General features: G+C 39.2%; 2 protein-coding genes across 6 annotated transcripts in view; one reads left to right on the top strand and one right to left on the bottom strand.

Annotated features, from left to right (window-relative positions):
* The window catches only part of trappc12 (trafficking protein particle complex subunit 12), a 37,216-nt gene extending 28,348 nt beyond the window's left edge, over positions 1–8,868 (bottom strand). For 4 of the 5 annotated variants that reach the window (XR_009132368.1, XR_009132369.1, XM_058090374.1 and 1 more), the window contains exons 1-3: positions 8,813–8,868; positions 6,848–8,161; positions 6,425–6,541 (exon numbers count right to left, since the gene is read on the bottom strand). Coding sequence is in view for 3 of the 5 variants with exons in the window: in XM_058090374.1 (XP_057946357.1) it covers positions 6,425–6,541; positions 6,848–8,122 (1,392 nt within the window). In the remaining 2 variants the exon portion in view is untranslated. The remainder of the gene's footprint in view (positions 1–6,424; positions 6,542–6,847; positions 8,162–8,812) is intronic. The other variant, XM_058090373.1, reaches the window with a different exon arrangement.
* Positions 8,869–8,959: 91 nt separating this feature from the next.
* eipr1 (EARP complex and GARP complex interacting protein 1) overlaps positions 8,960–25,019 on the top strand; it is a 35,104-nt gene continuing 19,044 nt past the window's right edge. The window contains exons 1-5 of the mRNA XM_058091269.1: positions 8,960–9,177; positions 10,114–10,197; positions 16,551–16,683; positions 18,318–18,474; positions 22,195–22,294. Coding sequence (XP_057947252.1) covers positions 9,136–9,177; positions 10,114–10,197; positions 16,551–16,683; positions 18,318–18,474; positions 22,195–22,294 — 516 coding nt within the window. The 5' untranslated portion in view covers positions 8,960–9,135. The remainder of the gene's footprint in view (positions 9,178–10,113; positions 10,198–16,550; positions 16,684–18,317; positions 18,475–22,194; positions 22,295–25,019) is intronic.

The following is a 25,019-nucleotide window of genomic DNA, read 5'->3' as shown; positions in this document are numbered from 1 at the left end:
CATGGAGGAGGAAAACAAGCTTCAGTGTGGCTGCAATCACATGCAACATACATCATTTCCATAAGAACATGGTCAACAGAGAATAGCTTCTGGAATAGCTTCACAAGCCTGCACTGTGCCCTGAACAATGGAGTCACTTCACACCAATTTCCTAGTTGTTGACCACACATCTTGGCTGAAAGTCAATTAGATGGAGATGACCGAAGCTTCATCATGTTCCTTATCCTGATTCCAGTATGAATAAGTTCCAGTATAAAATACAACACTTGACATATACACAGGACATATACACAGGAGAGAGTGTAGACATGACAAAAATGAAACAATTGAATTAATTAATTGTACATGAGAGTAATACCGTAAGAGTAGGCCAATAATAAATAGTAACACTATAATACACACATATTGCACATTAGAAAAAGACAGAATTATACTGTATAACAGGGGTGTCACAAGACACAGTTCACAAGACGAGACAATACATGAGATCGGAAGATTTTAATATTGTTTTGGAAAGTAAAATGGAGAAATATAAAACATACATGACAATATACTGCAAACGGGTTATGGAACAACCACACAAATGCTGAAACCAATGCACAAAGTGAACCCTTTTCTTGCCTGTTTGTAAGCAGGATATGAAAACAGACATATGTATGTACATGGCAGTATATTGAGGCCGACAAAATGATTGCGTTCATACGATTAGTTTGTGATTAATTAATCTACTATCATCCCAGGCCTCGTGCCCATGAGAGATTTCCTTTAATGAATGATACGTATATCTATGTGCTCTCAAAATCTCTATACGGTACTAGTGCATCTCAATGAATTAGAATATCGAGTAAAATGTATTTGATTTCTACAGTTCAGTTAAGGCCACATAGAAAGGAAATTGCGGCAGTTCATTTTTTCATGAAAGCATGAACCAGTAGTTTACAATACTGAACCTTTGACTCTTTATATATAACTACTGCCTTTTCTGGAGTATTCCAGTCCCAAGTCCAACTTTCACCCTATCCCATGTTGGCCTTTATATTCCTCCTCGCTGTGACCCCTTCCTTACCTTCCCATCTTTTATTTCACTGCTGTCATTACTGTAGTTCCTACACCCTCACCCTCCCTCTTCTGCCGCCCAGTGTCAGCTGCTAGGCTGCCTCTGAATCATCATTAGGGTGGGAAATGAAGCTGAAAACAAGGAGGCAGAGAGGATGACCAAAGCAGCTGCAGCCACTCTGAAATACAAAATATACACACCCGACAGTATGCTGAAGTATATCATCGCTTTGCTGCAAGGCATTTGTGTGTATTTCCTGGTGGGGTGAAAAAAAGGAAAAATACTGACCATCTACATTGCTGCATGGACAGGGATTTATTATATTTATGTAATTTACAATACAGTATGTGTGTATATATATAGAGAGCCCTCGCTAATTTACAGTGAATCTATCTGACCATTTTATATATTGCATAATTATACACTGAATAATTACCTACTTAATAAAACCTATAATAATAATAATAGGTCTTGAAAAGCAAACAAATGTATGTTTACATTAAAATAGTTCATCCTTGATCAATGGTCGGAAAATATACGTATATAATGGTGGGAAATTTAAAAATGCAATCGTAAATCAAAAATCACCTGTAATGTACACTACTGTGACCTGAACCTCAAATGCAGGTGGAAGTGAAATCATTCTTTTCACAAGCCCTCACAAACTGCCAGTGGTGAGATGCACCATAAATGAACAATGCATGAGCTCAATTCATGGGCTAGATTACAGTGAGCGTGAGTATATTCTCACACGCATTGAACTAAACAAATGGGCACAAAATTTTATCATCACACACACACACACACAATTACTAATTCTTGTCACAGGTTTAAAAGGAGTGAGGCTTTTTAATTGTGTTGAAAGTCACAAGTTCAGTGTGCCTTTGCTTTGATGAGTTGAAAAAAAAAAGCTGCGCATAACAATGCTTGATGAACAAACGAACGCCCACATATCCTCCCACCAGACAAAAAGCCTCCAGGCAAACCAAACTTAAAAAGACTTTCTCCACCCAGCTTTGGTTAATACAGATCTCCCCTGCAACTTCAATAAAGCTCCAACAATACACAAAGAGGAGAAAAAGAACATTAGTCTATACCATACTGGCAGGGCAGTGATCACTTTGAAGCATGTATAGATGGTGTGCAGACATTTCAACTAAGGGGGACAGAACACTGCCCTCAAGCTTCGGAATGGTTGCAATTTTACTGATATGAACTTCACACATTAGCCATGTTTCCTCCCACAGGCCATGGCTGGACTTTGCCAACAGTACCACTGAGAGACGCTAAGGCACAAAACCGGCGTAATATACTGTGAGGAGTAGCTCGTGGCTTTTAAGAGAACTCCGCATAACACTCCCTGAGACAGTTCAGCAGAGATTCAAAGTTGTAAGTGACACTCCGCTGGGTAATATGAACCACTGATTGACTAGTGGGCTGTTAGATAGTTTTAATGTTGTGGTTGTCAACAATAACGGCCTGGCCCATTTCTTTTTGCCTCTGAGAGCGCTATAGAAGACCACGTTGGGGGTTACCAGTACTCATTCGCATCCTCTGCCTTCCAAAACAGAGAACACACACAGTTTTCCATTGCTGTAAAAATTACAGCAAAAGACTTCTAATGTTTTTTTTTGTTAAACAAAATATTTTTACACCAAAATGACACCTGTCTTCTCTCACTAGTGCAGAAAACACTTGAATGGAACTACAAATTAATCCAAACCAATTAATCTCGTGCTCCGTTTTTTTTTCTCCTGTAAAAGGAAAAAAATAATCTGACTTATGTCAGATTCCAGACTTTTTAGCATTATAGTCGAAAATCAACACAAAAAGATGACTGATGGCCTTAATTAGCAAATATTTTTAGCATTAAAGGTCATCAAAGTCAATTTGGGTAATTGTAGTCAGGTTGTGGTAAACAGATCTTTATTGTTTTTTAATTTAGGTTTTGTATTCATTGGGTGTGCTACCATTAAAGGGGACTTATTATGCTCATTTTTCGTGTTCAAACAACAGTCAAGGTGAAAGAGACAAGAAGGCAGCAGTGTCTCAGACTCTGTGCTAAACCTCCTGTAACAAAATCAACTAAATAAACTCCACCCTGCTACTTTGACATTTTGGCCAGTCTGACTCTTGTCAATTTTCACTAGTTTATGTTGTCGGACATATTAAATAATATTTCACAAGCTGTGTATTTTTTTTTACAACTATATTTTTCTCTCCAGATGTTGCTTGCCTCCAGTTTACATTTCTAAAACAGTCTTAAAGCACAAAACTCATTGGATTGGAATTAAGTATTGACCGTAGAACAAAAACATTAGCAAAACAATATCAGGGGTCACCAACATCGCATTCAGATTTTCAGTTAATAATGTGAGAACGCTAGAAAGCTTTCTGTGTTTGTGGAGTGTTTTGGTGTGGGGTGGGAAGTTTAAGAGCAGGGGCCAACAACACATGGACCGCTTCAAGGGTTTGAGTCTAAAGTGCCCTCTGCTGTCCACCCCGATTATTGTTTCTTTGACCAATGTTTTAATTATAGGCACCTTGTGAGAGTCTGCGTGGAAGGCTGCAGAAAGGTCTGCAAAGTCAGCATGTTAATTTTGATTGGCTAAACGTTATGAAAATCAATAATCAGGTTTCATGAGACATTTCGAACCCCCAGGTAACTTGCCTGTGTTTAATGTACACCCCTGTTCCACAGCCTGCTCTTCTACTTCGTTAACACCTAGAAGTACATGCTTGTGGTCCGAGCCCCTTGCTCCACAACAAAACAATAATTCAAAGTGAAAAATGAAAAATAAATGGAGTTCAACCTGAAATGACACTGAAAAAAGGTGGGCATGGGTGTAATGACATTTAAAAACACATCAAAATAAATACATCCTTATTTTTAAAAAATGTATGTTATTGTATTGTTTTAATGTGTGTTTTCAATGAGACGTTTTTCAGTGTCAACACTGTCTGAATTGACTAGAATTATACCATAATTACCGTAGACTTCCGCAATGGTTGCACTGTTGCCTGGCAACCCTATCAAGCCAGCTGCCATGCTTACACACTACAGTGCACGCAGACATACACCCTTGATTGACACAAGCTTGAGCCAGTTAAATAACACAAAGTCTGACATGCTGATTCACCGAGTACCGGTAATGCCCCTGCGTGGACGGGACTCAACTGTGGTATAACCTGGTATAGGCATTTCCTACTTCAGGACTTCCTGCTTCCTACTTTGAGAACAGTGGTCAGGCATGCTGTAGTTTGTGACACCTTCCGGACAATTTTATTTTATCACAAAACAATTGAAAAGTGTGCCCGTCTGATCTTTTTTGGGGGGAAAAACAGTTGTTTTTCTAAAGTGCAAAAAGGTAATGACAATGTCCACGCTGCATAGATGCTTATTGAAACAAATAAATGGCTCCAGCTAGCAAAAAAATGAGGTGACAACTACTATAATTACAGTTTATACATGACCCATCTCTACCTTGCATGTGTTACTGAGAGTGGAGATGACAGCTGTGCAAAAAGGTTACCATCATGGTAAGTAAAGGTTAAAGCAATGATACCAAATTCAGATCTAGCAGCTGGGTTCTTACAGCAATTATGATAAGGGTGTGGGGTGTCTCTCTGCCCCAAGGTGGTCTCTTGCACTGGGACAGGAGCAGTTGCATCAGGACATAAAAAAGGAAGATTACATAGGAAAAGAGTAGAATGGGAGGAGATTAAGGGTGACTGCTAATGAGACAGATGAAGTCAGCCCAGGAGAGTATGCAAACATACACTCAATCTGCTGACCACAACACAGATAGAGGTCACGAGGAAGACAAGGGCCGACAAGGGGAAGGTCAGACAAATTCTACATACAACGTACATCTATTTTTGCTACTCGGGTATCACGATTTTCATATTATTACTGACCAGTAAAAAAAAAGTATCTCCAAATTGTGTTTTTTTATTAATCAAAAAAAAACATATAGTTGTTTTTTTTATATATATTTTGAGGTAAACACCTTTGCATTAACAATAAATGTTCTGAATGGGACTGAAAAACAACCTAACCTGATTTAACCTTTACACCACAACAGTTCCAACAAGCGTGTGGATTTGACATTTCAATTACATCCTCTTATGCTCTTATGAGATTGGACAAATTTGATGTCTTCTCAAAATGACATACAGTAGGATCAGTCCAGTTATGGTTGTTAGTGCCGCCAGATAAGCCAATAACAACAACAACAACAAAAGCCATAAAGCCAATAAACCTTGTTTCCTGATGGCTCTAGGGACATTAATCTTATTGTTTCAGCCTCTGATGAGAGAATAACTCAGTGGTATTCTAAAGCTGGGAGATATTTCATGTGTAGAGATGCCAGCTAATTGTTACAACTGCTTTTACACCTTACTAATAGCAGCACAATGGGTCAGTTGATTGTTCAGACACAAATACACACACACACACACACACACTTACATTGCTTGTCATTTCTTGACATCTCTGCTGCAGGCCTATGCTACCTTTCTGGCTCATTGTCTTGCTCCATTATTTTGCCCCTAGCTTCCAGCATCCACCCACACCATGTTGGCAGACAGTGACTGACACACATACATGCCTGCACACACATTTACCTACACATTGTAATATAGGGTAGTGTTGTGTGTACGAGACGTGTGTGTGTGTGTGTGTCTGTAAGAGAGAGGCTGTATATCCCAGTCCAGAAGGCCTGTGAAATATGCACAGCAGTCCCATGCATAATACATGAACACAGCAGGAGAAAAGAACTTGCGAGCCAAGTGCATTTCAACCTCTCTGTCTTCCTCCTTCACCCCCTTCTTTTTGCTGCTGCGCTGACGGCTTTCTTTCTGCTCGCATATGTTTTAAATAACAACTGTCTCCAGTGTCATTAGCAGGTCAGACAATATGACAGAGAAAATGCATGATAGCTAAGGAGTTGAACACAAAGTCAAAGGAAAGGCATGCCGTAAATTCCAGACTATAGCACACCCACCAAATTTAAAGAGGAACATTTTTTGTACATGTTGTCCCTTGCTATAGTGCGGTTCAAATATCGCTCCCTAACTATATCAACTATATCGATTTGAAAAAAAAATATTAATTAATATGTAGTATATATGTAGTTATGCCACTGATGCAATGGTCCAGATTTTCTTGGCATATATAAAAAAAATAAGATATTGTATCTTAAAGTCACTGTACTTGTGCTACATTGGGAAATATTGTTCTATCATTATTAAGATTTGCTGACTATTTCAACAATATGATAACAATTTTTGTCACTGGTATAACACATTGCCATGCTCTATGTGAACACGAGTCATGACCACAAAGTACAATGTTGAATAACTTACAATAAGCTGTTGTAGACCAACAAAGGACTGTTCCACAGAAGCGGCTGTGAGAACTTGACGCTTCATGGCCGCCTGCTCCCCCAAAAACCGAAGCATTAACTCTTTCACAGCATCGCCCTGTGAGAAAACAGAAAAAGTGAAGAGTATATTGTTACATTTTTGTTTGTTAATTCGCATTTTCAAAAATAAAATAGTTCCAAAAGAGCTTTAGTGCATGTTTAAACAAAGTATACTGTCAGACCAGGCAGCGTCAATCTGTTCCACTCAGGCAATAGAAAGCCTGCTATATAGCTGAATAGGTTATTTTCTACAGTGGTAGTTGCTTCCACATACAGTTAAGTTATTGACAAGCTTGTTGTGCGTTGGCTTAACTTTTTTTTTTTTTTAAACAAAACCAAGTTCCCTGTAAATTGTGTATCCTACCTGGAGGTTGTCAAACTTCAGACCAGGCATGGTGAGTCTGCTGCTCTCTACATATGCTGGGCTATACTGCTGGGTGGCCGCAGCAATTAGTGCCTTCCTGGTCTCATCAGATGGCAGCCATGCATCATGACGTCTGTCCACCTCACTCAGGCTCAGCGCTGTTGCGAATGCATCGTCACTTCCTGAGAACACAGCCTGGAGTTGGTTGAAGGGCTGCGGCTGAGTGGCCGGAGCTGGGGGCAGGGGTTGGCTTGGAGCTGGGGCTGTTTGGGTTGAAGGAAGTTGAGACTTGACTATGAACTCAGTAGGGACAGACCCTTGTACTGAATTAGCAGTGGGGAGACTTGGGGTGCAGGTGGAAGAGACCTGGTGCTCAGGGGTAGTGGCTATGGGTGATTTAGGCGGGCCTGTAGGAATCTCTGCATTGGGGTTAGATACCGAAATGAAGGAGGAGGGGGCCATGAAGGAATCAAAAAAGTCAGAGGCTGGATTAGTCTGTCCATTGTCAGTAAAGAACTTGCTGAGGCTGGGGCTGGGTTGGCATACAAGCGGAGTGGTCAACTTGCTGGGGGTCACAGCCTCATCATTGCCCCCACCGCTCCCCATACTGAAGCTGGGGGACTTGATAAGGGTGGGCTGGAAGCCATCAGGTATCAATGAATTTGGCTGCTTGCCTTGGCTGAATATGGTACACACTGGCACGGGTTCCTCTTTGAGACTTGCCCCTTTTTGTAAAGCTGGTTCCTCTGATTGAGAACTTGATGGACTCTGGCTGTCAGGTTGAGATAAAATACACGATGTGGGTGGCTCTTGGATGCTTTTCTCCTCCTTCACTTTAAGCTCAAACTCTTCATTCTGCTGCACAGTTAAAACTTCAATATCTGTATTAATCTGTAAGCAGTGGACTTGTTCGTCAGCATCACAGCGTGTATTTCCATCATTTTCTTCATTTAGGCCACCATCCAGAAATGAATCCATGGGAGCGACATCTTCCTCCTCACTGTTATTAGGTGAATCTGAGATCATGACACTCTCCATCATTTGGTCAGTGAGCTTGTCCATTGGGCTTTCTGAGGGTGAAGCACTGCTGTCCTCATGGGGTGTTGCAAACTCTCCACCCAGGTCAACACTTTCTACCTGTGGCAGGACGTAATCTTTGGCAGGTGCCTGCATGGTTGGCTCTGTAAAGTCTTGAGCTGGAGCCTCTCGGGTGACATCCTCCACTGTGATGTCCAAGGTGACTGGCCGCTGGGCTGGAGCCTCCTCACTATCCATTTATACTGTTCCTTGCACACTATTAAATAAAATATCCCCCTGTAAATTGTTATGAAAAGCATACGTGCATATATAGTATAGGCAATAAAATAACCCACTTTACTGTACATAAATGTATTAAGAAATGCATTCATTCATATTCATTCATTCATTTTCCACCACTTGTCCCCACGAGGGTCGCGGGCATGCTGGAGCCTATCCTAGCTGTCTTCGGTCGTCAGCCAATCACAGGGCACATATAGACAAACAACCATTCACACTCACATTCATACCTATGGACTATTTGGAGTCGTAACTTAACCTAGCATGTTTTTGGAATGTGGGAGGAAGCCCTCGTACCCGGAGAAAACCCACACACGCACGGGGAGAACATGCAAGCTCCACACAGAGATGCCCGAGGGTGGAATTGAACTCGGGTCTCTTTGCTGTACTGTTTATGTAAGTATTGTTGCAGTAAACAATGAGTATTTTCGGGAGAAAACTGTTTGGGAAATGCATGGTTGTCTTCTTGTTTTTAGCGATGCTAACGCTGGCTTTAAGCTACTCCAAACACGACTGCTCGCAAGCGGCAATTACACTGTTAAAAATAGCATCACGGAGTTAGACTACATTGAATCTGTTCATCAAAGTTATTTATCCAGCTTTGCAATAAAATAATGTAACTGCTGAAATACAAATGCAAACCCTTACCTCTGTATAGCAGCTTGACAGATACAACACTGATGCGCACGCGCGAACCCGCCCCCCTAGTCCCGGAAAAGAATAGTACGGCGTGTCGGAGCTACCAAATCTAACACTACCGACTGGTGTGGTATTCCTGGTTGAATTTACGTACGATTTAAGGAGTATATCACGTTGAATAAGTACAGTTACGTATTTTATTTGCAGACCTGAGTGGTACAAATTTGCAATCGCGGAAGTTGCTGCATGTATCCGAGCTGCAGAATAGTCAGCGTTGTTGTTGTTGTAGTAGGATATTATTAATTAAAAAAAAAGACAGCTGGTCGGTTAAAATGGAAGACGACGCGCCTGTAATATATGGTCTTGAATTTCAGGTATGTATTTCCTCTGAACGGCAAAGAAGCTCCTTCTTACAAACAGGTATCAGACTGTTTCATACATACATAGTATGCACATAAGCTAGACAAGTGGAGTATGTACACAATATATGTACACAAATAAATATGTGTATACCTGCGTGCAAGGACGGTGTTTCGTACTAATGTTATGAAAGTCTCGTGTATATTATTGTGCAGTAACGTCTATGTGAGCATGTGTTCTATATTGACTAGATAGATATGTCTGTTTAGGTATACAGTACTATATCTTTTTAACAATTGCACATTTCAACCTTGCTCTATTTGTATTGTCTTTATTTTAGTTAAGCATTTAGTTAAGCAGTTAAGTTTTTCTTGTTACTGAACATGTTTTCTTATTTTATTCAGTGTGGTTACAGTAGCAAAGTAATTTCCTGCTGAACACATGGACTACACGTACATACAGTCTATTATGCCCTGTTATTGTCATTTCCTTTTCATTCATTCACTTATCCTCAAGAGGGTTGTGGGTGGTGCTGGAGCCTATCCCAGCTGTCTTTGAGCGAGAGGCGGGGTACATCCTGGACTGGTCGCCAGCCAATCACAAAGCACATATAGACAAACAACCATTCACACTCAGATTCATACCTATGGACTATTTGGAGTCACCAATTAACCTAGCATACATGTTTTTTGGAATGTGGGAGGAAGCCAAAGTACCCACGCATGCACATGCAAACTCCACACAGAGATGGTCGAGGGTGGAGGAGGGTGGAATCGAACTCCGGTCTCCGAGCTGTGTGGCGTGGACGCTAACCACTCGGCCATCATTTCCTTTCATGTTACATTTATTTGTATTCTGTTTGCTGTCATGTTATTAACAGCCTGTTGCATATTGTATTTGTGTATTGTTTTGATAAACAGTCATTTGCAACTTTTGTGCCATTATTGCAGGCCCGAGCATTAACTGCCCAGACAGCTGAAACTGATGCCATTCGTTTCCTTGTGGGCACACAGTCTCTGAGGTTCGACAACCAGGTATAAGATGAGTGCTCATGTATTAATCACTTATGAAGTATTATTCATGCTACATCTCAAAATATATTCACAGTACAAGCAGATACATTGGGTTCTTTCGATTATCCTGATGTTATGGGAAGGAAGTGTTTATTTTAATATGTATATTTGTATATTATAGTATAGTATACAATATAGTACTTAATAAATCATGCTGTTTTGTGGTGGAATATTGTCTATTATCTATTTGCATATTGACGCTGTTTTTACAATTTTTTTGCCTAAATTAAGAATTTTCAAGTATAAAATGTCTAAAAGCAGAAGTTTTCTAAGGTGGTCACTCGGTGTCAGTACTGTAATGTCCGGTGAGAGACATACTCACACTCCACACTTAAATGCCAGGACAACAGGCTTTTTAAAAAGCACAATAATCACTAACATGTCCACCTGCCTTTCAGGTCCCCCTAGGGAACACATTTTATTTATTCTGTTTTTACTATACTGATTAATACGAGTGCAACGGTGACCATATGGATGTTGGACGGCGCTAATAATGTTAACAAACGTATATACAAGTCCGTCAACAGGATTTCTATGCTCAAACTACAAAATATCTATTCCTTATTACCAATAAGGAATCCTACTTTAACATATCACAGTCGGTTATGTAACCAACTAACCGCGATACATGGGGGATTACAGTAATTGGTGTGATTTCACCTCTATACTTGTCTCAACTTTTTCACACCATTTGGGACCACAGGTGTAGCTCCGTCAATTTAGCATTCATATTCCAGTAACAGGACCAGTAACCGGACCTCAGTTGTTCTTATGTTACACAGAACTCTTGCATGCCAACCCATTTTGTGTTGATTCAATGGTTTCCAGTAAATATGTGTATTCTATTGTATGTATATTTGTGTGTGTCATCTTGTAGAGGTCATTACAGAGACAGATGAGCGAAACAGTTGGCACTAAACATGGGGAGAAATAATTAGCTCTCTGAGAGGAATGATTGAGAGAGAGAGAGAAATGTCCGCCTCGAGAAAAATGAGCCTGTTTTCTGGCAGACTTGAATGTGAAAATGGTCTGGCACCAAATGCAAATCTACTTCATTCCAAGTCTTGTGTAGCAAGTCAATAATAATGACGCTTGTTGGAAGTGGTGACAATGCCCACTTGATCTGTGTCATTTTTAGATATTACACCCATCTGATTGGCATTGATTGGATCGTCTGATTATGAGCATAAATATCTGATAGGTGAAATCTGATATACTATTCCACAAGAAGTTCTGGGTTTCCCTTGGGATTTTTATGAAGCTGTGGTGGTGGGCTGTATGGGAGATCGAGCTGCCGCCACTGTGTCATGCCTCTGCCTCTGTTAGAATACATGAGAAATTAATTGCTCAACAATATAGTATATTTGTAGTGTCAAAATAACACAATTAAATATTATTGTATACATTTATAGTTGAGGGTTAATAACGCAGAACAATTTGTGAAGTCTGATTTTTTTCAATTTTTTTCAATTTTCAATGATTTTTATAATGTAAAATGTATTATGCTTTTGAATGCATATTGTTTAGAGAAGCCAAACTCTTTTTTTCAGCAACTAGCTGGAACTACTTTTCTGAGCACGGAAATCCGACCAGAAATCGTCTCAGGACACAAAGTGGGGAGTGAGTTGCACTTGACAGAATTCACTGCTTACGGGGGTGTCACACAACTTTATGTAAAAAAAAAAAATCTGAACTATCCCTTTAAGTTGGCAACCACATGCTGGTTGTTTGGACACATTGATGTCCAGTTCCAACTGTGAGAAATAACACAGTACATGACTAAGTGGTTGGACTGGACCTTCATTTTCTCTCATAACGTAGGACAGTATGACAGAATATCATATCATATCATTTTGCAACATTGACTTTTTCATGCCGTGACATACCTTGAAACAGGTAACGGGCCTAGATGGAGATTGAGTTTAAAAATTCGACTGCATTACTGCATTAGCTGCAGTGTACCATGCAAATGCAGAATCGGTCTCTCAGATTAATGTAAAGCCACAAAAACACTTTGATTCTTATGAATGGCATTTTTTTATCAGGATGTTTTATTCATTGGACTAATTCTTTTTTGTAAGTTTGCAGTCTCGGTTCAGCCGAGTTTTAACGAACAGTAAGAAAAATGTTTTTTCGATTGGCATTTTAGCTGCGAGAGCTCCTTCTGTATCCATAAGCCTTCTGGCCTCTCCACCTCCCATTAAGCATAATGCAGGATGGAAATGTCTCTCTTAACTCGCAGAGCACCTCTCAAATCCCTCGGAGACCAATAGCTGGAATGACAGATCGGTGTGTGTGTCGGCATGGCATTTAAGGCTGCTAACGAGATAAAGTGCCCAAGCTTGGCACCTCTCACCCGCATGCTACTCCTCAGTACCGCTTACTGTCATCTGTGCGGCTAAAGAGCTTTAGCACACAGGCCCCTGAAGTGGGGTCCAAGCCAGCTTGGTTTTATCCCTCTCCTACCTCCTCTTCCCTTCTCCCTCCTCTACATCTCCCTGCCTCCATTTCAACACATAATTAAAAGCACTGGGCCGGGTGCCCAAGTGGTTCAAAGTTATGAGTCACTCCCCAGGCCTGCAAAAGTGAGGCATAAATCACCTGAGGGGGGAGGAAGGTTGGAGCTTCTTTCCCCTCACACCTGGGTTTATTCAGGGGGACCCTATTACCAGGCCCTCCAATTACCCTGTCCCGTCAGCCTGAATTTATTTGTACCACTCCCCCACCACCATTAAATTATAACTTTGCTTAATAATTTTTTTTTGCATGGTGCAGTCCAACCCAAGGTTAATAGCTGCCTAGCTGACTTTGAGGTGGCCGAGGGACGCTGCCGCTCCAATGCTTTTTTCCCCTCCTCCTCCTCCTCCTTCCTCTTGCCAGTTTCTTTAATCCTCTTGTTCAGCCTGCACATTGCAAACAGTCAAGAGGAGTGAGAGAAGAAGGAGTTACTGTCCAGGGCAACCCCATTAACAGTCCTCTGAGATGCTAAAAGTGTCTGGGGATACTGCTTTCAGTTGTTTGATCAAACCTTGAGACCCTTGCTGTTTTACTGCATTGTGGACCCTGAACTGAATTCAACAGAGGGCTCCCGTTGAATAGTTTTTCCATATAATGAAAATGCTCCAGTAAAAAGACACAAGACCTAAAGCTAGGCTGAAATAAAAGTTTACCTTGTTAACTGAACTTGTCTTTAAAAAACTTGGAAAGTGTGTGAATGTTTATAACAGTTGGGAAAGGCCTAAGCAATACAACAGTTCAAGGATGTGACATCTAACATGCACCAATATGGACAGTTTAAGAGTGGCATCCCTTGTAAATCTTTACGGGCCTAGTTCACTAAGTATTTAACTGCTGTAGTTTACAAGTATAGTCCTGGACAAAGATTTCTACATAATGTATTTTCCGCACTATAAGGCGCACTGAAAAGCCTTTAATTTTCTTAAAAATGGACAAGGCGCCTTATAATCCAGTTTATCACATACTACAGTATTAATTGAATGGTTGTTTGTCTATATGTGCCCTGTGATTGGCTGGCGACCAGTCCAGGGTGTACCCCGCTCCTCGCCCGAAGACAGCTGGGATAGGCTCAAGCACCCCCGCGACCCTCGTGAGGAAAAAGCGGTAGAAATGAATGAATAAACTCACTGTTGAGGGTGTTTCCACCTGAACGGTTCTGGTAGAAAGAACCATTTTGTTGTGTTTTTTTGGGCTCTCCTTTCGCTGCATTCAACACTCCTTGCATGCTTCAACCGTATGTTTTAGCATGCGCTCCATAATCAGGTGCGCTTTATAGTGCTCAAAATGCGGTAGCTATAGACAGCTATAGAGTGGTATTTTTTTGTTGTTGTTTGAGAAACACATACTGTATTGCTCAGTGATCTCCAATGTCTTCTAAAATGCTATCTCACTAGTGCTAAAATGCGATAGCTTCTATTTTTCACAATCATGAACGTGATAGGAGTCGGGTTCTATTATGAGCAGCCTGTTCAAACATTTTGAACAGCATCTGACAGGTCTTTCATAAAACAGTTGCCGGCACAGTCGCAAATTGACAAAGATAATTTCACTGGTTGTCATGTTATTAATTAGCACTTCAGCGAGCAGGCAAAACTAAATCAGATATCCTGCGGTGTGAACTACCAGTACAAGTTTGCAGTGTAATGGATTCAACATTACAGTTGAGAACCACTATTCATCCATGGAGGGTATACACACATGTGTGGTGTGCACCAAATGACCAGACTAACACCACTTGAGAGATGGGTCTTGATCCGACTACAAGTACACTCTGGAACGGTTTGGTTCATTTAAACTCAAATGTGAATGCCACACGGATCAACTATGACACATTCTTCAAACCTGCAGAGCCCTTTATAAGGATATTCTATTCTATTGGAATGCAGATCCATGCAAATAAACATCAAGTTAACTATTTATCCATCCATCCATCCACCAATGCTGCTTATCCTCATTTTACACTTTTTACATGTTTATTTTACATTTATGATATGGCGGTCAGGGGTGTCCAATTGCAACTTTTTTGCTTCCAATCCAATACCAGCTGGTTAAAAAAATAATGCACATTGTAAAAATAACATATTTGCCCCACAGACAATTTTATTGTTCTGAATATTTTATACACAATTTTGAAGATCACCAAAATTGTTCAGTCAGCTTGTGACTTTACATATACTGTATGCTTTGTACTGTATAGCCTTTGATCAGATGATCAAAAAAATACTTAAGGTTTACAACATTCTTCAGTAACCATCTGCAAAGATGTGCTTACAATAAAAAAAAAAATACTTAACTGCAAAATAGAAGTCTGGTTACTGAAATGCTGCTATTCAACAGTATGAGGTCCTTTTTATTTTGTCATTAAAACAGATTAAGTAAGATATTAACAGTCATTTTCATTGTCACCGACTCAGAATCAAAATTAGAATTAGAATCAGGTGATTCAGTTTTCATTTTCAAAGGCAAAATAATGATTAAAAAATGTCTAGCAGTATGAAGTTGACAGAGAAAAGAAGAAAGACAAAGAACGAAAGCAACAACTGCATCAACATGATTACAAAGAGGAACTTTTTTTTCTTACTGGGAGCGAGTGAATGGAACTGTAAACAGTAGCTGTTGTGTGGAGCAAAAGCGGAACTTTTGGAGGTTTATTCATTTATTTATTGAATAAGGACTGGTACGTAATATAACTTGAAGGAGCGTCTGTCATCACCATGGTTACTGCTCCAACAGCAGCAGAAACTCTGCTACATTTCAAATGTAGAAATGCCTGGATAAATGTAGCTTATGTATACAATACCTTCACTACAGACAAGATATTTAATGTGGAAAATGGCTGAGTTAGGATCACTCAAACGAGAAATGTCATTCTGCTAGTAACACCCAACACTGCGTTGGAGCAAAGTCAGCAAAACTGACATTGGATTTTGGATGGCTCTCAATGCTTGCTTTCAGAGACTTTTTTTTTCCAACACCGGTTTCTAACCCAGTGGGGGGCCGTTGGCTGAAATAAATTACTGGATGATTAAACTTCCTCCTGTTTTGCTGGTAAATTATATAAATAAAGAAAATCAACGAGATATTAATGCAAGATAATGCATATTACTATTAAATTGGAATAATGTGATTAAATTGGGGATGTTATATAGGCTGGATCTGATTTTTGCAGGGGTCATGACCCCCCCAATCCCTGTGCAAATTACGTGCTTGGAAATACAGCTGGAGTAGTTGAAGATTCTGGAAGATCTTGAAAGCGTTTTGTGCGGGTTATTGTGTGTAGCTGCTCTATAGGAGTCCACAACTATACAAGGGGCCAAAAAATGAGCATAATAGGTCCCCTTTAATTCTCTCTTCAAACTTTCTTATAATGTTTAAATCACATTTTTTGCTTAATTATTCTTATTCTTGCATCATAGAATATTGTACACTGCAATTTCCCCTTGTGAAACTAATAAAGGCATATCTTATCATATCTTATCTTATCTTGTACACGCCATAGCTGATGGCCCAGCATGGAAACCTCATGAGAGGTAAATTTATTAATAAGTGCATCATCTCAAAAACTAGAGCTGCTAGAAATGAAGATACTGTAATATTTTTATTCAGTGGTTTGAAGAGACCTAGAATCAGGTCTGAAATCTGAGGCACCTTTTTTTTTTTGCTGCTGTTCCCCTGTGTTATGGCTGTAATTCCCATCTCCAATATTCACCTGTAATGTGCTTTTAGATGACTTAAACAGGCCTCAATGTGTTCTAATTCTTCACTTCTCTTTGTCTCTTGTTTTCCCTCCATTCCAGATCCACATCATTGACTTTGATGATGAGAATAACATCATTAATAAGAATGTCCTTCTACACCAAGCTGGGGAAATATGGCACATCAGCGCAAGTCCTACAGATAAAGAAGTGCTTACCACCTGCTACAACAAAAGTGAGTCCCGCTGTATACAAACAGTGTACAGCTACAAACCTTAAGCCATATAATGAACATGTATGTATTGGTAACAAACTGGCTAATGGGATGTCAGCCTCTGCACACATTGCTACAAAATCTTCAACAAACTGTCTGTGCTTGTGATTAAAGGAATATGTCACCCGTGCATTTCCAACTGCATATGTGAGATATTTTCCATGACCCACTTGTTTTCTTGAGGGAAAATGTGTATTTACGGCTAAGACGAGCTATGTTAAAAAATACACGTGATTTTCACATTTTGTCACTCAGAAATACGAGGGGTCTGCTCGTATTTACTATATTTCCATGCAAAAAAGTTCATTCTCCTCACAATGACAGCATTTTATTCATCCTATGCATCATCAAATCAGTTTCCTTACGTGTATCATTTATATAGGTATAAGTCATTTTCTAAACCAGAAGACACAGTCTAATAAAGGCCTTATGCTGACCCTGGAACTCCATCATTGGAGAAGACTGGCAGCCAGGCCAAAAACAGATGTCACAGTCATTACAGAAACAAAACAAAATGCTTACAATTGATGATTAAAATTGATCAGTTAATATTTAGAATCATATATAACTTTGATGAAGACTTGTTTGTGAACATGGTGATGAGTGAAGGGGACATGATGGAAGGGACACGCAAACATCTCTCTTTCGCGCTAGTCCATTATATACGGACTTAATTTTTAAAGTGGACGATTGCTCACTTAAACTTTATTGTAAACTTTATCATTACACACACCGGCCCAGCTCTCCAGATCTGTAATGTCTCCTTAACCATTCCCTTTGCAACCTGTGTTAACTAGGAACCTTTTTGTTACAGTCAATGAAGATGATCATTGGATTCCCTGGCAGTAGTCTGTCCATAGTGTCCCATCTCTAAAAGAACCACTATCTAGTCTTTACAGAGACTGTCATCAAGACATGGATGCCTTGTTTGGGCACTATATGGCCTTACGATAACCAAGACTATGAATTCTGTGAAAATTGCTGCATAAGAAAACAGAGGTTCCATGGTAGAACTGCTTGCATTGCAATATAATGCAAAATTATAATAATATATTATAGTGCAAAATAATGCAAAATGAGTCCTGACATGGAAACAAGGAAGCAAGGGGTACTGTAAGAAAGTTTCAGGACTGAAAGTAAACACAAAAAGATACTTATTAGTGCACCCTCACAATAGTACTCCAATATGGGTTGAAGTGCAAGAAAATCCTTTTATTTAAAATGATTGCTTGCCTGCTTACTCCAACTGCAAGGTTGTCTGAAAGCACTCAGCGCTTGTTGACTCTCATCACATTGCTTTTTAATTTAACAAATAGAACTAGTGCTAGTGTTTCATTGGCCAATCCCTGCCCACCCACTCAATATCTGCAACATTTTCTATCTTCTTTTTCCTCTCCAACTTTGAGAGCAGTTATTTGATCAGTTCTACACTTCACCAGATCCAATTAGCAGGTCTCTGTCATTGCGGTAGTTGTGCCAAGACAACTAATTTGTGAAGTGGATTAGAGTAGTATTTGCATCAGTGCACCAGCCCCGACGCCACAAAACAGCCTGCATTTTAACAATCTGTGAATAACTCAATGTATCATCCCCAGCCAATGACAGCAGGGTGGTGTCCTGTGCAGCAGTATGGCGGATGCCCTCCAATTGGGAGACAGGAAATCATGAATCACCTGACGATTCGGCCCACAACCCCCAAACCCTGGAGCTGCTCTGTCACCTAGACAACAGTGCCCATGGCAACGCAGCATGGTACGTATTTTGGGGGGGAACGGTAATATTTGAACACATTATGTAACGTATATCTATGGAGCTGTCTGTCGAGCTATCCATCAATTTATCAGCTGATCTTTCTATCAATCTTTTGGGATTCTTCCCGTGAACTTCTGCAGAATTTACTTCCACCAGAAATTACAGACATCAGTATCTGATTTTTTTCCCGAAAATGCAAACCAATATTTAAAAAATGCTGTGGAGATGAACATTTGAATGTTTATATTTCAAACATTTCAACCTACTCTAAATACTTCAGACCCGTTTCACAGAAATGAACTTCATTGAGTAATTCTTAAATCTTACAGAAAATGATTATTAACAAGACTGAAACAGTCCATATGAACCCACTTTGTTTTACAACTAGTACGTATAAAGCATACTTAGTGGGTTAAACTTTATCATAATTACACTGTTATTAATTACTGCCTCTTATTACCTATAACAGAAAAGTGAACATTGTAACATTTTTGATGAAAGGTTATCCTTTTTTTACACATAGACATATACTTTCTTTATTGTCATTGCACAATAACACAGCCAACGAAATGTCGTTGCCTGGCTCTCGTGTAATAATAAATAATAAATAATAATGCGGAGAATAAATAGATTACATAAATGTGAACAACAATGTACAGCGTAAACAGTAATTTGTACAAATAATTTAAATAATTTAGAATAAATAACAATAATTATAATTTTAAATATAATTATATCTATTATATATATATAATTATAATAACACTGTATGTCTGATTTAGTGTAGCTGTCAACGGTATACTCAAATACGCAAATTCATAAATCAGTAAGAGACAAGTCTTTGAGTTTTTTGGTGTGTTTCTCTTGCCACAGACTTTCTACTATTAAAATATTGTTTAGTTTGTAGGAGTCAGACCATTGATTGGCCCCATGTTCAATTGTAGTGCCAGGTTGAGACTGTTTTGTTATCATCTGAACTACTGTGAACAATGCTGCCCCCCCCCATAACTCACTCTACCTACGGGAAAGGAAATCAATGCTCATTTCACATTTTAGTCTACTGTTCATCAGCTTCCCGGTGATTGCTATCATTTTTGGAGATACCAATCAGTTATAGTGATGTGTACTGTAACGTGTCTGTGAGGCAGAGATAAAGATAGAGGAAAAAGAGAAGCTCTGACAGAAGTCGTGGAAATAGTGTGCTTGTGTGTGGGTGGGTGCGAGTTTGAGGTGCGTGTCAGATGTCAGGCCAAACAATGCAGCTGGATAAAGATTGATGGTTGGGTGCTCAACCATCTTAACACCTTTATAGCCGTGGCTTGCACAAGGGCATTGCCTGTGTGTGAATGTATTGGGGAAGATGTTCCGGGTACTATTTGCTTCCCTGGATGGATGGCTTTGCTCTGTTGTCCACCTTCGTAATGATGCTAAACACATCATATTGGTTTTGGAATGGATAAAATTAAAATAAAATTAAACTTGAGGAATGGCCATTCCGAAGTCCGACCTCAGCCCTTTTGTGGACTAAGCTTAATAAAGCTTAATAATAAAAGCCAATAAATTTCAATAATTATAATAATCAAATCAATTTCAATTAACTATTTTTACCAAGATGGATGTTCAAATATCTACTCATAATTATACATACAAGTTGAAATATACCAGGCTATACTATAGGCTATACCACTCCTACCTGGTTAAAAACTCCCATGACTTTCACCTCAACCAGATAGATTCAACAGATTCTGACTAGTGATGTCTGATAATATCAGCAGACCAATATTATTGGCCGATATTGGAATAAAAATGACATAACCGATGACGTACTCCACAGAGAAACAAGCTTGGTATGTTTGCAGTCTGGAATTATTGCACCTTTAAAATGTAGAGCATGGAAGTCACATTAGACTCAAACCAAATATATGACCTGGAGGACATGAAGAAAAAGAAATTGAAGGAAATCTAAAAGTTAGTGTTCGGTCCTTTGATGTACGTATATTTAGTTATTTAGTTAAATGCAAATTTAATGGTTTTCACAATCAAATTGATAACTTTATCACATTTTAAATGGCAGTTATTAGTTTAAATGAACAACTGCATGTAACACTTTTTAGGGTGTATTGTGGGAACTTTATGACAGAACAAGCCAAACATCCTTCCAGTGATGAAAGCGTCCAGTCCGCAGGACTGACTTTGGTTTCAATGGCAGCATGAACATGATCAGCAACGTCAGAAAAAAGGACAGCAAGATGGTGGATGAAAACAGCCAAAAGAAAAAAAACCCAGACGTGATCTTCTTCTACAACCAGCTCTAAGGAGGTGTAGATACTGTGGATCAGATGGTATGCTGCCTGAAGTATATAGAGAGGAATCAAGTCGGCAACTCTACCCCCTTGATCATTGACAGAATTAGGTTGTTGGTTTTACTGTTATGTGTTAATTGTTTTTTAGCTATTGTTTAGAGTTGTTGTAAAGAGAATTGTTATGTCCACTAGCATTCATTAATTTATGCATGTGCTACCTTATTTGCTCAGGGCCATATGAGCGAGAGCCAATGCTCAAAGCCACTGTCCTGTTTAAATGCCAAAGTAATAGGCAATAATGGTGCACACCTTCAGCTATTTTGACTCCCTTTTGACTCCTTTGTTGTAGTTTATGTAAATAATATGGCATCTCTTCGAGACGCCCCCCTCTGGCAGGGGGCTGCGGTCCATCAGGACCAAAACCTCACGCCACAAGAACAGTTTCTTCCCGTCTGCTGTCAAGCCTCATCAACAAGGCTCGGAACCCCACCTGACACTCTTCACACCCCACCTCTGCCTCATCCTGTCACTTTGACAATTTCACTAAATATAATTTATAATTTATTATTATTTATCATATACATATTTCCCCACTGAGGGACGAATCAAGGGATATCTTAATATCTTAATCTTATATGCGTTACATTAATGCCCAGTTTGGACTTTTAGGAAAAACAATCAGACTGCACTTCCGGAATAACAAACAAAAAACAGACTGTGTACATATATTTATACTGTTTATTCTGTATATTTTGTATTTTTCATTCTTTTTTAATAATGTGTCTGCACCTACTATACCAAAACAAATTCCTAGAATGTGTTTGATCCTACCTGGCAATAAACCCTTTTCTGATTCTGATTCTGATTCTGATGTTGGTGTGTGTGTGCGTGCATGCAGCAGTAGTAGAGTTGGAAGACTAGACATAGTATTTGGTTCCGGTGTTCCGGAGACTGCTTGAGATCTCAGTAAGGGCCAGGAACAGTATCTCAATCTACAGCGTTAACAATTTTAGCACAGTTTTATCAAATAGTTGTTTTACCAACTCACCCACTAGATGGAGTAAGTTGACTCATAATTGTGCTTGAATCCAGCTGTGTATTGGAACGCAGAGAAAATGTATATGATGTCTGGTTGGATACATTGTCGTCCTCCAAAACAGCTATCGGTTATCTCATTTTTAAAAAGGCATACATTTTGAAATGGATGTGCATTTCTGTTGAGTATAAATGATAAATTACAGTTATTGATGCCCCCTGACTACCAACACATTGTCCTTTCACAATTGTATTCATGTTAAAGAATGTTTTAAATTTTGTTTAAATTTGTAATTCTGTATCTTATGTTCAAATCAGCGTTACGACTGTAGTTGTTTGCGACTTTGTGTTTATTTGTATGTGTGTCCTTGTGAATTCACAGTGTGCTGTGGGAGCCAATGGGGGATGGCAAGCGCGTGATTTCATTGGCTGATAGCCATGTACTACTCTGGGACCTGAGTGAGAGCTCTACACAGGCCACAGTAAGACACACACACACACACACACACACACACACACACACCGTATCTTGCAATAGTGAACTCATTATTTGATAACCACCATATCGTCTTGGTGTTATCAGACGCGCACGTCCTCTCTGCTTGTGACAACAGCAGAGTGTCCACTAATCATTCTGTCTCTTGCTCTCATACTCAACCCTCCTAAGCTGCAATCATTCTGATGTAATCACAAATCTTAGACATATCTCTTAATCAATTAGTTAATCATTGAGATATATAACAAGAAATTGTTATTACATTTGTGTAGTAAGCTATCGTGTTGACATAGCGGACCCTGTATAAAGTCATGGCTCTGTGTGGGACAGTACCAAACTTATCCAACCATAACTTTATGGAAAAGAAAAAGGCCTTCCCCAAACAAGTCTCTTAAAGATGGAAACCAAAAAAAATGGTGAAGTTAAGAATTATAATTAATTTACACATAAGGAGTCCAGCTCAAAAATAAAATTAGTGGTGTGTGTCAATATTTTTTGTCCATACCGTGTTAGTCGAGTATTGCCGTGAGGTTAAGTGGTTCAACCAAAAAGAGAACTGATGTGCTTATAATTTCTAATCCTATATTTTCCAGTGCCTATGAAGGTTATACTTGGATTACTGCTTTGAGATTAACTGTGGGTGTGTGCGTGTAGCAAGTACAGTGACCCCAATGTGAGGTCAAGTGTGACCACAGGGGCATGCGAGGTCTTAATCCTATCTTCTGACACCAACACTGGACAGCAGAGGTATTAAATCCTATATCGAGGGAGAAAAGGAGAGCTGGAAAGTAATAGTGGGGAGGCTGTATAATGAGAAAAGGAAGATGGAAGGAGCAAAGGATGGCCAAGCTTGATTGGAAAGATGTAGGCTAGAAGGCAGAGCGGGATGTATGGATGTAAGGAGAGAGTGGGCTTGATTAGGAGAAAGGGAATGGGAAAAGAGAAGAAAAAACTTGGCAGTCAAAACACATTCCTCTTTCGCTGATGAGAATACTAGTATCTCTTCTTTCCTCCCTGCTCCTCCTCTCATCCCACTTTCTTCGCTCTCTGTCACTGGGAGATGTTTTCATTTCAAACTGTGTCTCCTGCTTTCTCACGAGGCCTTTGCTTAGATTATCATGTCTTCAATGTGGGCGCTTGGGCAAGTGTGTGTATGCATATAAAGAAGAGGATCATCTGCATACATGTACTACAAATGTGCATTATCCCAAGGAAGATTTATGTGTTTGTGACTCTGCATGTGCATAGCTCATCAATTAGAATTGGTGATGGAAATGAGCACAAACATCTTTCCTTTGTCACCACACTCCCACACACACCATGTCCTATACCTGTTGAAGTACTTGCAACCATTAGCAAGCCAACTCACTCATGGAAATATAGTATCTGGCAAATACTGTAATATCAAGTTTACAGCGTTTAGTGTAACGATGTTTCGGGGTTACGTACGTGCTTCCATGCATTAATTAAACACGTTAATTTGGTCCACACTCTCGAGACTCGCTCGAGAACTATTTACGGAGCGGTGCACCGCAAAAGAATACACCATGTTTCTGGTATTGGCTGCAATTGTTTCAGTCGTTTGACTGTGCCCATCGTCATAAAAATAAAGATAATTTCATTGCTCTGCATCAATCCATTGGAAGTGGAATTGGCTTGTTTTGACTTGGACTCGGTTCACATTTCAGGGTGTGATACCCATGTTGGAATTTATTTTTGTTAAAATTAGTGCTGTGAAATTATTAAAAAATTATCAAATTAATCAGAAATGCTCAACTAATTAATCATGATTAATCAAGGTTCATGTTGCAGAGTATGATAGCCAATTTAGATTTTTTTGGTTAAAATTAGGGATGCGCCATATGATTTTATTTTATTCAGATTAATCACAGATTAATGAACGGATTAATCACCATTAACAACTATGTCTGGTATATGTAAATATTTACTGTATTTAATGAAAAGAAAGAAATTACAGCACGGGGTGTCATGGAAAAAAATTATTGTTCATTTTAATGCCTTGTACAACTAAAGGTACATTAGTTTCGACAAATATAACAATGACAACAAAAATAGCTCATTAGAGTTACATTTCTGGAAAGTACAATGTTGGAAAAAATTAAGAAAACCATGAAAGTTGCTAGATATCTTCTGAAATTATTTCTGAATTACTTCTGAATTATTTTCTTTTCAAGAAAATATTCACTTTTGATATTAATTTTTCAAATGGTTGTAACTTGAAAATGGTTTGTGATGAAGGATTACTGAAATTCTGTATGACCCAAAGTTTGTGATGGGACTAAATTCACTCTTCTAGTGCATATCAGGAGAACAGTGGAAGCGGAACAGTGAAGTGGAAGCAGAAGATAAAATCCCATTATTAATATTTATATGCGATAACACAGTATTTAAAAACGGTCTTGGCCAAGAAAACATGATAAAAAGTAAATAATAGTGATAAATGCTAGTAGTTTTACAATTTGTAACCATGCAACAGTCAGTACGAATACATTACTAACTGTGTTTGGAGTTGGATTACCAGGGCACATATTTTACCTAAAAAAATAAATAAATATATAAAAAACTTGCAGCACACGGCCAAATGAAAATGTCACAAAAAGTATATATACCCAAATAACAATTAAGTGAATAATGTACCTTCTTCCACCCACTGGAAGAGCATTTAATTGCCTGTCACTATAAATCACCGG

The sequence above is a fragment of the Doryrhamphus excisus genome, chromosome 13, assembly GCF_030265055.1.
Source record: "Doryrhamphus excisus isolate RoL2022-K1 chromosome 13, RoL_Dexc_1.0, whole genome shotgun sequence".
Classification (NCBI taxonomy): domain Eukaryota; kingdom Metazoa; phylum Chordata; class Actinopteri; order Syngnathiformes; family Syngnathidae; genus Doryrhamphus; species Doryrhamphus excisus.
The sequence above is the reverse complement of the archived record's forward strand: the minus strand, read 5'-3'. Positions and strand labels throughout refer to the sequence as shown.